This window comes from Buteo buteo, chromosome 21 (genome assembly GCF_964188355.1).
Source record: "Buteo buteo chromosome 21, bButBut1.hap1.1, whole genome shotgun sequence".
Taxonomy (NCBI): domain Eukaryota; kingdom Metazoa; phylum Chordata; class Aves; order Accipitriformes; family Accipitridae; genus Buteo; species Buteo buteo.
The window spans coordinates 23,045,973-23,060,467 of NC_134191.1; the positions used below are offsets into that span (position 1 = coordinate 23,045,973).

At 36.4% G+C, this 14,495-nt stretch overlaps 1 protein-coding gene across 3 annotated transcripts in view; it reads right to left on the reverse strand.

Moving 5' to 3' along the window:
* Nucleotides 1-14,495, reverse strand: part of VGLL4 (vestigial like family member 4) — a 93,618-nt gene that overhangs the window by 74,643 nt on the left and 4,480 nt on the right. For all 3 annotated transcript variants that reach the window (XM_075052868.1, XM_075052864.1, XM_075052867.1), the window contains exon 2: nt 10,380-10,456. In XM_075052868.1, coding sequence (XP_074908969.1) covers nt 10,380-10,443 — 64 coding nt within the window. In that variant the 5' untranslated portion in view covers nt 10,444-10,456. The remainder of the gene's footprint in view (nt 1-10,379; nt 10,457-14,495) is intronic.

Below are 14,495 nucleotides of genomic sequence, written 5' to 3' on the forward strand. Positions count from 1 at the left end.
AGAAATATGTTCTCTTCAGCCTGAAATAAAGTATTGCTGCCTTTTTTTTTTCCTTGATAGAACAAAAGGCATGAGTTAGTAAAACAGAGTGTGATAATTGACTGTATCCTCCTTTTATTTCATAAGCCATTAATTAGGACACTCATCTTGGACTGGAAAAACCCATGTTCAGATCTCTTCTCCTTCAGGTCAGAATCTGAATGGCATACCATAAGTCTAGGTTTCCAGCAAAAGAAAAGAAAATACCAAACATATGCTCATTAACTAAGAATTTGCATATCTCTATTTACAACAGAACTGTAAATATTTTATGATCACTTCACTAAAGACTGTATAACTGAAAAAGGAGTAAAGATTATATAGGACCACTTCAATTTTAACGCTACACTGCTTCTAAAAGAATTGACTTTACAACATTAATACTGTTTTAAGATACTGTATGCATATGAAAACTGTGTATTTAACTAAACCCACCTTTTTTTCAACATAGGGTTTTTAAAACCCTAACTGAACACAACGTTTACTCAGTCCTCCTTTCTTAAATATAATCTTTCCATTTGCTTACAGAAAAAGGTACCTCTAGATTGCCTGCCTGCATAAACAAAACTAAGAATTGCTACATTGCACCAAAGACATTTTCTTTCCCCAAAAGCCCTGCTTTGCCATCTGGAAAATGAATTACAGTCACTCCAGAATGTATGGCATCTGGTGGGTAGAACCTGAGCAACGGGAGGGACAGCATGGCTATCGGCAAGAGGCAACGAGGAAGCTGTAAAGCACTCTGCTTCTAACCCTCCCAGACACACGGATAAAGTGTCGAAACAAGTACCCTCAAAAGCAATTAAATACGGAAAAGTAGATAAACAGTAGTAAATATACTGGATCCAAAACTTGAACTCATTTCCTCTTATGAATTCTGCCCCATATGAACACTGGCTTTTCATGTGTGACACTGGCATTTCCAAGCTTGTCCTGATTCTCTGTGCTCTTAAAGATGTGGAAAGAACATCCGGGGAAAGTACCCTGCCTTTCACAAGTCAGCCTGCAGTATTTCTAATTAAGGAAGAACCTTCCCCCCTCACAAATGAAATAAGCCAAATAATATTTACCACATGAAGAATGGCCAGATTTTCACATGCTAGTATATTCTGCCTAGCTGTAAAACCCAGTCCATTTATGTACTTTCAGTCATCGCCAGAAAACTTAACAGACTAAAGCTGATGACTGAATAATTTCCCTGCATTGTTTCAAAATTCAGGATATAACAAATATAGGTTATCGTAAAATAGACAAATTGAGCACAAAGTCCCAAGGATAGCATTTCAGAAACTACAATCATTTAGAAGCATGTGCATTGACAAGTTCCATACGGTTATGTATGTGCTATCACACTTAACAATATGGTATTCAGTCAGCTGCAATTTTCAGAGCAATGGTTGGTATCTGATGACAAATTCCACTCTAGTAAGAAGATTCCTGCCCCTCCATTTGCCAAACAACATTTAAAGAGATGGTATTTCTGTAAACATCATTTACTTGGAGGTAATGCCACCGATCACTGCAAATATTTTATCACCAATTAGCTAAGAAGGATTCAGAAAGAAAAGACATATTGTCTGGCTCAGGAACTCCGAGCAGCCTATTTCCTGAGCTAGTGCAGCTTGGGTAGAAACATCTGGTATGTTGAAGGATGCTACAACATGTTTACAGACTGTAAGCAGCTGAACCTCTTGCAAATGTTTTTTTAAAATTAATTCAAAAAAAATGTTGAGACACTTTTGTTCCTGAAGGCATTACCATCACTCCACTGATTATGCTAATGGTGTTCTGCTATTAAAATACATGTAGGCGCCAAGCAGACAATTGCCCCATTTTCCAGCCTATTTAACAAGTTGAAAACATAACTCTACCCATTCTTTATTTCCTTGCTACAACAAACTTTGAGAAAAAAGGGGCAAAGCTTTCTGGAGGTAAGAATATTTTTTAATTTTTTTTTTAATAAAACAAAACAACCAGTTATCCTATTTAACACTCCTACTTTCAAGAAAACCCTAAAAATGATGAAATGGCCCTGACACCATTTACAGGAAGCTACCCTGTGAAACACTGAGTAATACAAACAGCTAAAGGGTTTTGAAAGACAAAAAGCAAAAGGTCAGGAATTCAGCCATTCAGGTATTTTACTAAAACATAGATTAACTGATATTTAAAACAGAGAAGGTAGTATTTTCTAGTCTGTATGGGTTCATAAATTTAAAAGAACACCACTATGCATGTTATTAGTCATAGAGTTTTATTATTTAAAGTTTTTGGTATTGATACAGCAACAACAGATGATTCAGGCTGCATCTTAATGATTGAAACACATATGTTTCTCCATCACATTATTACTAAACTGAAACATCAGACTTCCATACTTTTCCCCCTTCCAGTAAAAAAAAAAAAAAAAAAAAAAAAAAAAAGGATGATTTATGCCACAGATTCCACTCCAAAACTAACAGGACTCCCCCTCTTCCCCTACCATTGATCAAATGTTATACAAATGACTAGCTGACAAATCTATTTTTAACATCTCTCATAGCTGTTGAGGGATTACAAATGTAGATCTTTTGCTGATACTGCTGCTTAGAAATCAGCTTTTCCTCCAGAAAACTTAAGTTTCTCTTTTGCTAGACGTCACAGATAAGCTCTGACTACAAGAACAGTTGCTAATTCATAAAAGTTATTCAATTACTTCATTGCGCATTAATTTCTGCAATTAAAGAATTCAGTCTATTACACCGAGTTGCAGAACACCAAAGTCTAACCATATGCCTAATTTTCAAGACCCAACTCTTTGTCTATATCAAATATCTGCCTCTTCTCTGAGCCAACAGACATATTCATCCAATCACCAACCTGGCAGAAAGACAACCAAATCAGTATTTTAATTTACCATAAAAGAAGAAACAAACCGCCATATGAAGAGTCCACTTCATATGAGAAATAATCACAAAGCACTCCTTACCCTCCTTTCAACCCAATAAGGGAAAAGTCTTCTGAAGAAGTCAGGTTCTAAATGAAAGGCCACACTGGGTTGGTTAATAAGAGACATCCAAGAGCTGACAAACCCTGATCAAAAATCCCCAAACTTTGAGAGCACTGAAGAACAACATGCCCGCAAAATACTGTTAAATTTATTTACAGAATGCAAAAGAAATATCTGGGTTAATGTGGTTGTGTTGCCCTCAACCCAGCCAAGTAGGATTTCAGCAAGTATTGTCCTAAAAATCAAAAAGTAGGAGGTTAAGATCAAAAATGACTCCTCCATTTACTGGAGGAGTCCTGAAAGTCATAGGAAGCAAGATTTTTAGTAGAAGCATCACATACAACCTTTTCATTATAAGGGAGATTTTTATCTAGCCTACATTGGGAAAAAACAAGGCAGCAATTTAGTCAGCCCTGCTGGCAATGGTATCTTAAGGTTATCTATAATGACTGCCAGCTTGCCCAGGTAAACAGAAACTAGCATGATACTCTTAAAAGCAAAGAATTTCTTAAGGATAGTTGCCCTATGAGCAATTTTATGGCGCAGCTATGAACTACTGTAAAAGACAATAACCAATTTATTTGCTGAATATTCCCAAAGTGACAAGTAGAAAAGAAGCACTGCCTACCCACTGAGCTGCGCTTCCACAGTAGCAACAGCATCGACGGCATCAAACTCTGCTAGGACTTTTTTGCCAGGTTGCTTTGCACGCCAATAGAGCTTAGGGTTCAAAAGAAGCGATGGCATTAGTGTGGTGAATAAGGTGCTACGACTAGTAATCGGGAAATGCAGGTTTCCGTCTCTGCTTCTGACTCACTGGCTGATCAGAAGCCGCCCCAAACGAGAGCGGCGGTGCTCTGCCTCCTGTCCCCGATGGTCCGTCCTGGGAACAGGGACCACCTTCTCTTATGTCTTTGTACGGCACCAAGTACTACAGGCAACGTTAACATTCTCAACGTTGTTACAGTGAAAAAAGTAATCACAAACTACAGAAATAATGGCAAAACAATGAACACAGAACAGAGAAGTGCTGAGGTACTAAACTATTAAGTGCATTATACCTATTACTGGGGACACAAAATGAAGAATTCTACCACTAAGGGAAAACAGTTTACCATCAAACAGTCTATAGGAGAATTGAGGTTCAGTACACGAACATATTTTAGATTTCAAAAGAACTCTAAACATGCTCCAGGTTGCCCTTATTGAACCAATTTGATTCCCTTCCACCCCTAAAACAAATGTTCCATAAATGAGAAGTAATACTGAAGTATTTCTCAACTACAACACGCAGCTAAGACTTTCTCCATTCATTTCTTTGTTACAAGATTTGCTATTTTGGACATATATGTGCAAATAAAAATACAAAGGCCAAGTCATATGACAAGATTACGTTCTATTAGAAATCTTTCATCTTGTTCTAAGTAATACTTTGCTATACAGTATGTATCATTCTTACTACAAGCATGCATCATTCCTCCCAGTTCTACCCAGAATGGGGTGAACTTGTGAACAGAAAAGAAAGAGGGACTGTGACGTGATACTGCTATGTCACTTCTGTGTAAAAATGCTGTCACTGTTTCCCATTTTTCTGAAGCAGATGAATCTCGGGGCGGGGGGGGGGGGGGGGGGGGGGGGAGAAACAAACCCCAAAACAACCCACAAAAAAAACAACCCCAAGAAAACCCCCAAAGCCCCCCAAAAAGCCAACCTCAAATGAAACTGATCATTGAGACTGTCTTTGTAGTAATTGCATTCATATAGCAAGTTCCATGCAATTCCTTTAGTCAGCCAAAAAACCTTCAGGATCTCAAATATTTCCAGTGCTGATTTAAGTGTTCACAGAGTAGGCTGGAAGCTATTTAAAACTCTGCAAACACTGATATTAAAACCTGCCTTAGGCTCACTGCTCATAATTTGCTATAAATTTACAAAACAAACAGTAGTGTAGGTGAAAAGTCCTGGTGATGCTAGAAATACTTCATCATTAATATCTTCAACACAAATAGCAACATTCAAGTCTAATTCTACTATAAATATTGCTTGCTTTGTATTTAAAGACAATAAGCTTATAGAGTCATCATCTTCTTCAACAGTGTTAAAAAACAGTAAATTATTCTCAACTCAGCCTTAAAGTAATATCTTTTTAAGATCAGCTATCCAAAACAACTTATTGTTGCATATTTATTAATTATGAGATGATAGCCAGCACAAAGTTGATTCTCCTAACTGAACTGATTGATATGAGTGAAGAACAGTAAAAACTGATTTGTAGGTCTTGTCTACATGAGGACTTTATTACTAAATAGATTAGGGCAGGGATTTTAAAGCACAATAATTCTTCTGTACTAGAAATAACAACTGCATGTTCTAGCTTAATTATTTGAAGTGGATTCAACTAAACCACATAAAAGAAACTGCTGCCAAACAATAATAGTGTTCACAGGCAAGAAGTGTGGAATAGCAGTTCTAGGCTTCCACGCGTAAAAGGATGATGCATGCGACTTGATGGTACATGTGCAAGAAGCATGGTTTGATCAAAGATGACTTTTTTTTTTTTAAATGTAGCCCTGTATCAGTTTTTCAAAACATAAATCAAGACTGAACAGGTATGGAATTGGTACAATGCATTAGAATGCAAAGCTATTACCCAGGACTTTATTGTGCCATTTATTGGCTGTTTCCAATCCTTTCATTTCCTTGTGGAAGTATATGTTCTTCTGTTTGCCAGCAACAGACTTTTCACTACATTACTCAGAGAGTGAGAAACAACATGTTTTTTCTCATTCATTCCCATATTCTTAAACTGGACTTGCATATTGGAGGGAAGTGTTAAGTAAAGTGTTACTATAAAATCAGCAGAGTGCTTTCAACACACCCTGCAAGTGCAAGTCCTTTTCCACATTTTCCTTCACTATTTTCCTCAATAACAAGATTATGCTTTTCAAACACTGTTTATAACTGAAAGACCAGTTCCCAAACCCCTTTATATGAGATAAATACAAAACTATAATCCTCCTTAATGTTTGAACACTTGCTGTTCAACACAGTTACAGGAAAAAAACCTGTACTTTCAGCAACTCTCTGCCTTTACTGTGGCCTTCTAAAAATAGCCAGCTTGAATCCTGAATGCATGGGAAACCAGGACAACCCCAGTAAGAACAGTATAGGAAACAAAAAGGAACAGAAGAGTAATGAGTAGTATCAAGCATCTAATTGTAAACTTGATTTTTGCACTTGTACAATAACCTACATTCAATATGGTTTCCAGCCATGATAACGTTAAAAAGACAGCGTACATACACAGGTGTTACAAATGTTCACTTCATATAAAGCCCACTTCTGAAGCACTGAAAAAAACCCAGCAAAACCTTACAGATGCCACTTACAGATAAAATAGTTGCACATTACCTACTCTGGCACTGAACAGCTGCTCATAAACAGCACAGACTTCCAACATCCCTTCCCTTTGCTATTGACAAGTAAGCCGTTAGTGACAAGCCTTCAAAATGACTGGCTAATAATTACATCATTGTATGCTCTCCTTCCACTGAAATGGAAGACCAAGTTCGGACAATAAGTAAACAATGAACTCCATTAGGAAATATCTTTATCCTCTCCTTTAACTGTTACCACCTCTAAAGGAGTGTCTGTCTGCTTTTGTTCAGCTTGCTTTGTTTTGTTGGTTTTTTTTTTTTAAGTCCAGATCCACTAGACCATAAGCTTAAATAATTGCTTACATCACAGTACTAGTCATTACAAATACAAAATTACAAGAATCATTTCTTCTCCATAATTAATCATTTCCATGACACAGTAGTTAACCAAATGTGTTTCATAAATTTTCTTTGATAACAAGTGCAGAACGATTTAAACTGGGAGCTGTTGAAACATAGTGTAGTTCATGAAATAAAACAGAGATGCAACCGAAAGCAACATATAGTGCTAACATATCACTGAAGGTCAAGCTTATTGACATAGGTGCAGCTGCAAAGAAAACCAAACCAAACTAAAAAAAACCTCAGGGTCCTATTTGTTTAAGAAACCAATAACCATTCTGGGAAATCTACATAGGCATACATCTCATTCATTTCTTTAAATGTATTTGTTTTAAAGAGTGTGATTTGTGTGTACACTAAGACACTTCTAGATTACTTGGCACTGCAGAGAGTGCCCACAGAGGTAAGAGGATCCTTCCTGTTAGAAAGAATTAAATTCATAAATACTGGTAATATTCCTCCTCTCAATATACCCAGACAAACAAGAAAATTAAATACCTACCAGCTTCAGGCAATAAACCTTGGTTTTTAACAAGAACCTGTTTTTGCACCACTTGGATTCAGTAAATGCACTTGAAGGCTGTTGATTTATATAAATTGGTTGGAAGTTGAGATTGAGATGGGATTAAAGCATATTGGGGTGTGAAAATTTGCAATTTAAGATGTCTGCAAGAGGATTGAGGGTTTGTGTACAAATAGTACTAACACTTTCAAGAAAAGAAGTAGGGAAAATTATTGATGTGTATGAATAAGAGACCACTAACAACTTCAGCTAGCTTTATACCTTGTGTAGGAGCATACACAGTCTAACTTCAAAAATATTTTATATGCATTGTGCATATACTTCTCACACCAGATGACAGAGAAGAGTTACGACTACCTTTATTTTTCTTATAAAAACTGTAATAGTTAACTACTTTGAAGAAAAATAATTTTGAGATATTATAGTTAAAATGGGTATCTTAATTGCTTAAAATTGTCTTTAAAAAGTGGTAAATTAGCAGGTTTCAACTTCACATGGCATATAGCTTAGATGAGAATATTTGAGGTGAGTTGAATTGTCTTAACAAGTAGATTTATTGTTTCACTATTGGAATCTAACCACTAGTTATTTGGTAGCATTGTCGCATCAAGATAGCATATAGCAACATTTCCTTTGCTCTCCATTCAAAAATAGGATAACATTTTGACCACGAACTGTGCAAAAGGCATCAGGAGTTACCCGTTAGACAAATTTATATACCAGCACAAAAATAAAAGACCCAGGGTAAGACAGAAATATTTCAGAAATCAAATTAACCTGAAATCCTTATTCAAAACTTTGGAAGCAGGAGACTTCATGATATCATTAGAAATGTCAAAAAGAACCCATTGGATTTTTTTTCCAACGAATCAAAAATAAAATTACCTGCATGTAATACTTAAATACAAGAAACATCACTGAAACAAATTCAATAGTTTGTTCAGACACCAAGTATCTGAAAGTAATCTGATTTAAAGGGGAAAAAAAAAAAAAGAAAAGCAAGAAATTATTGCACTCCTGGTCATGACTGGAGTATTAGAAACTCTATGTAGAATTCTACATGTTGGACTAAGTGAATAGGGGATACAGAAACACAGACAGGACCACCGCTAGAACTCCAGGAGCAGCATGCTAGGCACTTTACTGGAAAGTTCAAGGATAATTTCTAAATTCAAGATTAAGACTAACCTCAAGCTGTTAGTATCCACTCTGCAATGCAGAGTGAAGTCTGGCTGGTGCCGCTTCCACAAAAGCTGACACAAAAAAGTACAAGTTCAGTGACTGGTCTGGACTACTCATTTCTTCCTTTTAGCCGCTTTTCATACTACAGCATTCTTGGTGTGCAATACGCACAGCAACAGGACAAACTGAGAGACAGCATAAGTTAGAAGCTGCAGAGTGGCAGAAATCTAATTAAGTCTAAGTGGTAAAACTAAAGGAATGTAAATTAGAACCAGATACATATCAGCTTCCTCCCATGCAAGTTGCACTAAATCAGACTTCCTCTGGATTCTCTAAATTCAGCCCAACATTCCTACCGTGTGGAACTCAAAATCAAACTAGAGTCTTAGGCAACAGTTAACCAAAAAGAATGCACTTCAGCTTAAGAAAATTGACAATATATATTCAAAATCTATTTAAAAAAATGTAGTCAAAAGAAAATAGGTTAAGCTTTTGCCTTTTCTACAAATATACCTTAGTTTACAAGAGAAATCCCCCCAGGCCAAAATCATGGTTGAAATTATTTCCTCAAGGATTTCCACTGTTGTTCATTTTACCAGTAATAGTCAATAACTGCAAAAATCAACCAAATCTTCCTACTACAGTGGGATCTGTAAAAACTTGGTACTTATCCAGTAGCAAGGTGAACATGAAAGAACAGCAAAATCAATATTCATTATAAAGCTAAGAGCCCGTAATACAGAAGAGCTCATCAGGGTATGAAACCTTCATTTTACGAACTTCTGAAAGAGCGAGCTACTGTTATCTTGACGATTTGAAAATACAGAAACATTCTGGGACTTGTTGTCCAAATACACTGTGTTTGTTTACTGTGCAGTTACTTTAGTAAGTTGATTAGCGACAGCAGTAAATCAATTATTTTATTCAACATTCAAGGCAACTACTTTTCAAAAAATAAATACAGAATAAAGGAACAAAGACCAAAAGAAGAAAAGCTGAATTCATCTTAAAGGGTGATTTTATGCCCCAAAGCTGCACACAAAAGCAGTTTGAAATCCAAAATACTATTTTTCTAGTTAGCATCTATTCAGGTTGATACTCAAGATGCATGCACTTCCTGAGTGCTTACACTACCCGGGAAAAAAAACTGACAAAGACATGTATTACTAAGCATGCAGGTAACAATCTGATCAACAAAGTAGCACTGCAATTTGGCAGAATTTAAAATACTATTCTAACATTAGTTAACCCATCTCAAGCACTTGTTGTCAACATCAAAAGCAAAAATATTACCCAAATGATTGGCGACATGAGCCTCTGTAGCTGCAACTGACATCATTTACTATGTCGAAATACTGTACTCACCATTTAGTAGCAGTGAAAGGAAAATAATGTGCTCATTACTAATGACAACAGTCTACCTCTTATTTTTTATGAACTGAAAAGGAATCATTGCAGCACACTCATGCCCACCCAGTTATGTATTCTTAAATGAGAACAGGTCTAACTGGTATTATTAGGGAGCTTGGGTTCTCAGATCATCCTTGGTTTGACAGCAGTTCCCTTACAACTTTTTGTCTACTAACAATGCAAATGCAATTGGGAAAAGAGGGGCACCTTTATATGCATTAAGTACATTTTCAAAATAACAGGAATAATTCTCTCTTGCGTAGTAACCAATTAAAATGCAACATACTGGGTTTGCGCCCGAGGAAGACAACCTTTGAAGGGCTTCTGAAGACATTTTTCTACATGTCTTCGATTCAGTAAAATGCAAAGATCGATAAAACCAGCATCTAGGCCGATATATAGTGCAAACATAAAGCATCTGGATCCAACAAAGCAGAGAACTAAATTTCAGACTTACGTTTCTCATCATCAGCATGTACTAGAGATGCTGCTCTCGACAAAACATCCAACGGAGTCTCCATTCCTCTCTGGATCCTAGAAAATTCAGAGCCAAAGTTTCAAAGAGTAAACTCATAGAGCCCTTACCACCACATGCTGGGTGGTATGCTGCTTTTCCATAGCATACACGCGTCAGGTTTTACAGAAGGAAGTAGTAATGAACAAGAGTGTGACAGCAGAAAGAATCAAAAATCCACATTTCTGCTGCTATTTTCATGTTATACCAGCACAGGATTTGTTAAAACTAAGTCATTGCTGAAAACAAGGGAACACTGGAATTAGCTTTCTCACCAACTACTCATCCAAAACAAACCAGAACCGAATTCTCAAGTACTTGAGTGAAACTGATGACTGCTGCTCACATATGTTGCAACAGGGTTATCTGCTATATGTTACGTTCTAAGCGGTTTTGCCTCCCACATGCCAGCCTTCCATCCCAATAAATAGCTACTTCAGACAATATCCAAAGATGCAACTCATCTGAAGTGAAGACGACAGCTGGCCTGACTACCTACATGAGCCTAAAATTGCTTTAGATCCATAGTATTCAATAAACTCCATACTCTCCTATGCCCAAAATAGAATCATCCAAAGTTTATAAGCCACTAAGACATTTTCTTACTTGTGAACATATAGTCAAACACTGGGCATAAGTATATATAACAATGCAGACAGAAAACTTGTATAATCATAATCACACCTCAGTAGCTGCTTTTCCCCCCTTACACACATAATTACACGTAATTCCCATACATGAAAAATTAACACCATCACATAAAAACACACATTTCAGCACTATACTAAGCAACAAACTCTCCCATAAAAAAAAATAAAATTGTATTACAGCTTACGTAAGCCTCTCAAAGCTTCACATGAATAGCTTCAAAACTAAAAAAAGAAGTTCCAGTATGAAATTCCAAAAGATATGAAAGGGAAAGAAGGGAAGAGAGTAACATGTGATCAAGATGCTTTTGTTAAAACCCCAATTACTTATATGTGTTTTTAAGTAAGAAGGCAGCAGTGTAGACAGAACTGTTAAGAAAACAAACGGAGAAAGAGAGAAAAGCCAGGACTGCTAACAATTCCGTGGGGTTTTTTTCCCCACAAAACTAGCATGCTATTCTATCATAAGAACTGTTTACTGTAACTTACTTTACAGTATGAGCTAAAAAAAAAAAAAAAAAAAGGTAGCAGCAACTACAGAAATCTCAAACACATGTACATAGACTTAACAACAAGCATATGTTTGTGAAGCAATTTCCTTGACTTTGCACTATAAATAATAAACCTCTCTATCCTCCCTCCCTCCTCCTACATAATGTCAAAGACTTTAAAGCTAATCAAAGATTTTTAAAGCATAAGAAAAAGGATTTTTAAAGTATTTTTAAGTTTGAAAAAACATATTTTCAATGAAGAATTAAATCCAGTCTTGCTTCCATAGATCTGTGCAAGAAGAGACATACGTGAAATAACTAAGTATAGCGCTTGAGGATGAAAACATGCATTCTCCCTCCGTCAGAATCAGTTTTTGTTCAAGAACAGTATTTTAACTAAACTTATAAAATCAGTTAACTCTTTGAATGAAAGAGAGTACATGTGGGCAAGAGGTTTTAGAAAACAAGATCTTAGATTCTTATTTTACTAAGTCTGTCTTCATTAAATATTTCTTTATATCACATTTGGCCACACTCTCTTCCAAATCAAAACAAAGATTTGGAAAAGACTGTTCAGAAAAGAAGCCTTCAGCATCGTTCCACTTTGATCCCATAGACCCTGATGCTTGGTTTCTTTCCTGCTTTTTGTTTTCTTGGAGTTTAAAATAGCACCACTTTATTTCTCCCCAGACTGTTGATTACTGACCCCCTTGCACAAATTCCTCTAACAGAGTGAAAATTCAGTTGGAAAAAAGATTAAAATGTGTCTGATCATAAGATGCAGCTACACCAAACTGATGGCTAACTCATGATTTAGTACTAACCAGCTTTGTCCTAAATTTCAAAGACAGCAAAACAAAGCTTTTTGGTCAAGTCTTTAGAAAAACCCTCTTGACAAAGAACAACGCAAAGGATGTTAAGATGTCTTTTATTGAAAACAAATTGCTGTTTTCTTTAAGTTTTTCAGTAATTTTCATATAATGGGAGTAGCAGATGCCCAATCCCTTTCCGGAACATGCTCCTAGTAAGAGAATTAGCCAGTGACATAAGTCCACATTGAGAGAAGGAAACAGGAACCAAGTCTTAATTCTACTCAGGAAATCAGACACTTTAAAAACAACTTCACTACAACTGGCCTCAATATAGAATTGTAGCTTTGCATATTATTAAAGTTCATATCATGAGAGAGCTGCAGAAGTGTTTCTCTCACAGTTAAGGCCTTGTGAAGAATGTTGTGCCCATTCAAGAGCTTCTTTGAAGGGATGCTGTTAATACAGAGATCTGCAAATTTCAGGGTGCAATGCTGTATATGCTCTGATTTTTTAAACATGCTGAACAAATTTACAGTGATGAAAATTCCCTTCAAGGAGCTATAAACTCCTGGATGATTTTAAACAGCATGAAATCCCTCTATCTCTAAATTAAACTAACAGGACAGGGATAACAGTTCAGGAAAGAAATAAAGATTGCCTATGAGAATGAGAGAGGAGGAATCTTCTCTTAGATAGTTCAAAGCTTAAAAACCTAATTCCATCTCAGAAAGGACAGCAACTGCTACAGCTACTCCAAAGCAGCCTTCAAAGAACAGCCTGGTCATCCTCAGAAGGAGTCATGTTTCAGAAATGAAAGAATCGTTCAATTTCCAGGGTTCTGAAAAAAAAAAAACACAGTTAAAAAGCAGGCTTCTGGTAAAAGCCAGCTAATTCTTTGTGTGACACAGAAACCTGTCTATCAAGCAGAAATTAACCTGAACCAAAGTTGAATTTTTATATCCCTGACAGTATCCCTGTCAAAAACCAACTCTCTAGCCTATATGCAAGCATTGCTCTACACCCAGATTTCATAAGGGAAAACAAGCGACTAGCAAAGTACAAGTACACAAACTTAACTTCCTCTGGATAGATCCCATTTAACCACTATGGAAACAGTTTCATAAGTATCCTACTGGTTACAAAATCTTAACTGCTAGACTCAAAGAGAGACAAGCCAAAAGCACTTTTACAAGCGCTCAAGATATTGTTATCTACCATAATTTCAAATACTAGTTTAATATCTTACTCAGTCCTTTTATTTATCAGTTACTGCTTCCACTCAACATTCCCCTAGCCTGTCATCTCACCTACATTGGCAGCGAAGAAACATTCTGAAAAACAGTGAAGACACAGAATGTAAAATCATAAAGGTACAATGTCTGAAAGACAAGTTACTAAACACTGATCCACTAGTAAGTTTTTTTTTATGCAACACTTGAAGAACACAACACCCATTAGTGTAATGAAACAGCACATTACTTTCCCTCTCCTTTTCAAGCTTTTGCAAATTCCATGTGCATATGAAGTACTCTCAGCTTTGCAAAGACCCACTAATGTTTTTTGGAAGACTACAGAGAAATTAAAGCTTTTGAAAATGAACAGTTAAGTGATTTCATGAATTTATACAGCACCTTCCAAGCATCAGGGAAAGCACGTGGGGGAAAAAAAAACCTGAAGTTGCTTGTTTGAAACTTAAGTAAACAGGCAGCAGAGAAACCGGCACCAGAGACTAACTGCAGACTGAACAATGAGACATTTATTCAGTCCCACGAAAGTTATTATTCACAGAGGGGTATGTCAGGAAAGATTTGAAATAAAGAGAAGAACTTTATATAGGATTTTTAAAAAAGGGGCAATAGCAAAGAGACAGAAGAGAATGAGAAACATGGGAAGATTATGTTTGAGGCAGTAATCATTATGGAGATAAGATGGCTTTCATCTAGAACGGATCTTAACTAGTACCTGAAGTAACAAGTTAGATGACAGAAACAAGGAAAAAGTTAGGTGGTGAGAACAAAAGGCCTGTACAAAAGACATGCTGTGCAGATAAGAAAAATCAGCAGAATTCAGACACAGTTTGGACACAAAGATCTAAAGAGAGGTCACAGT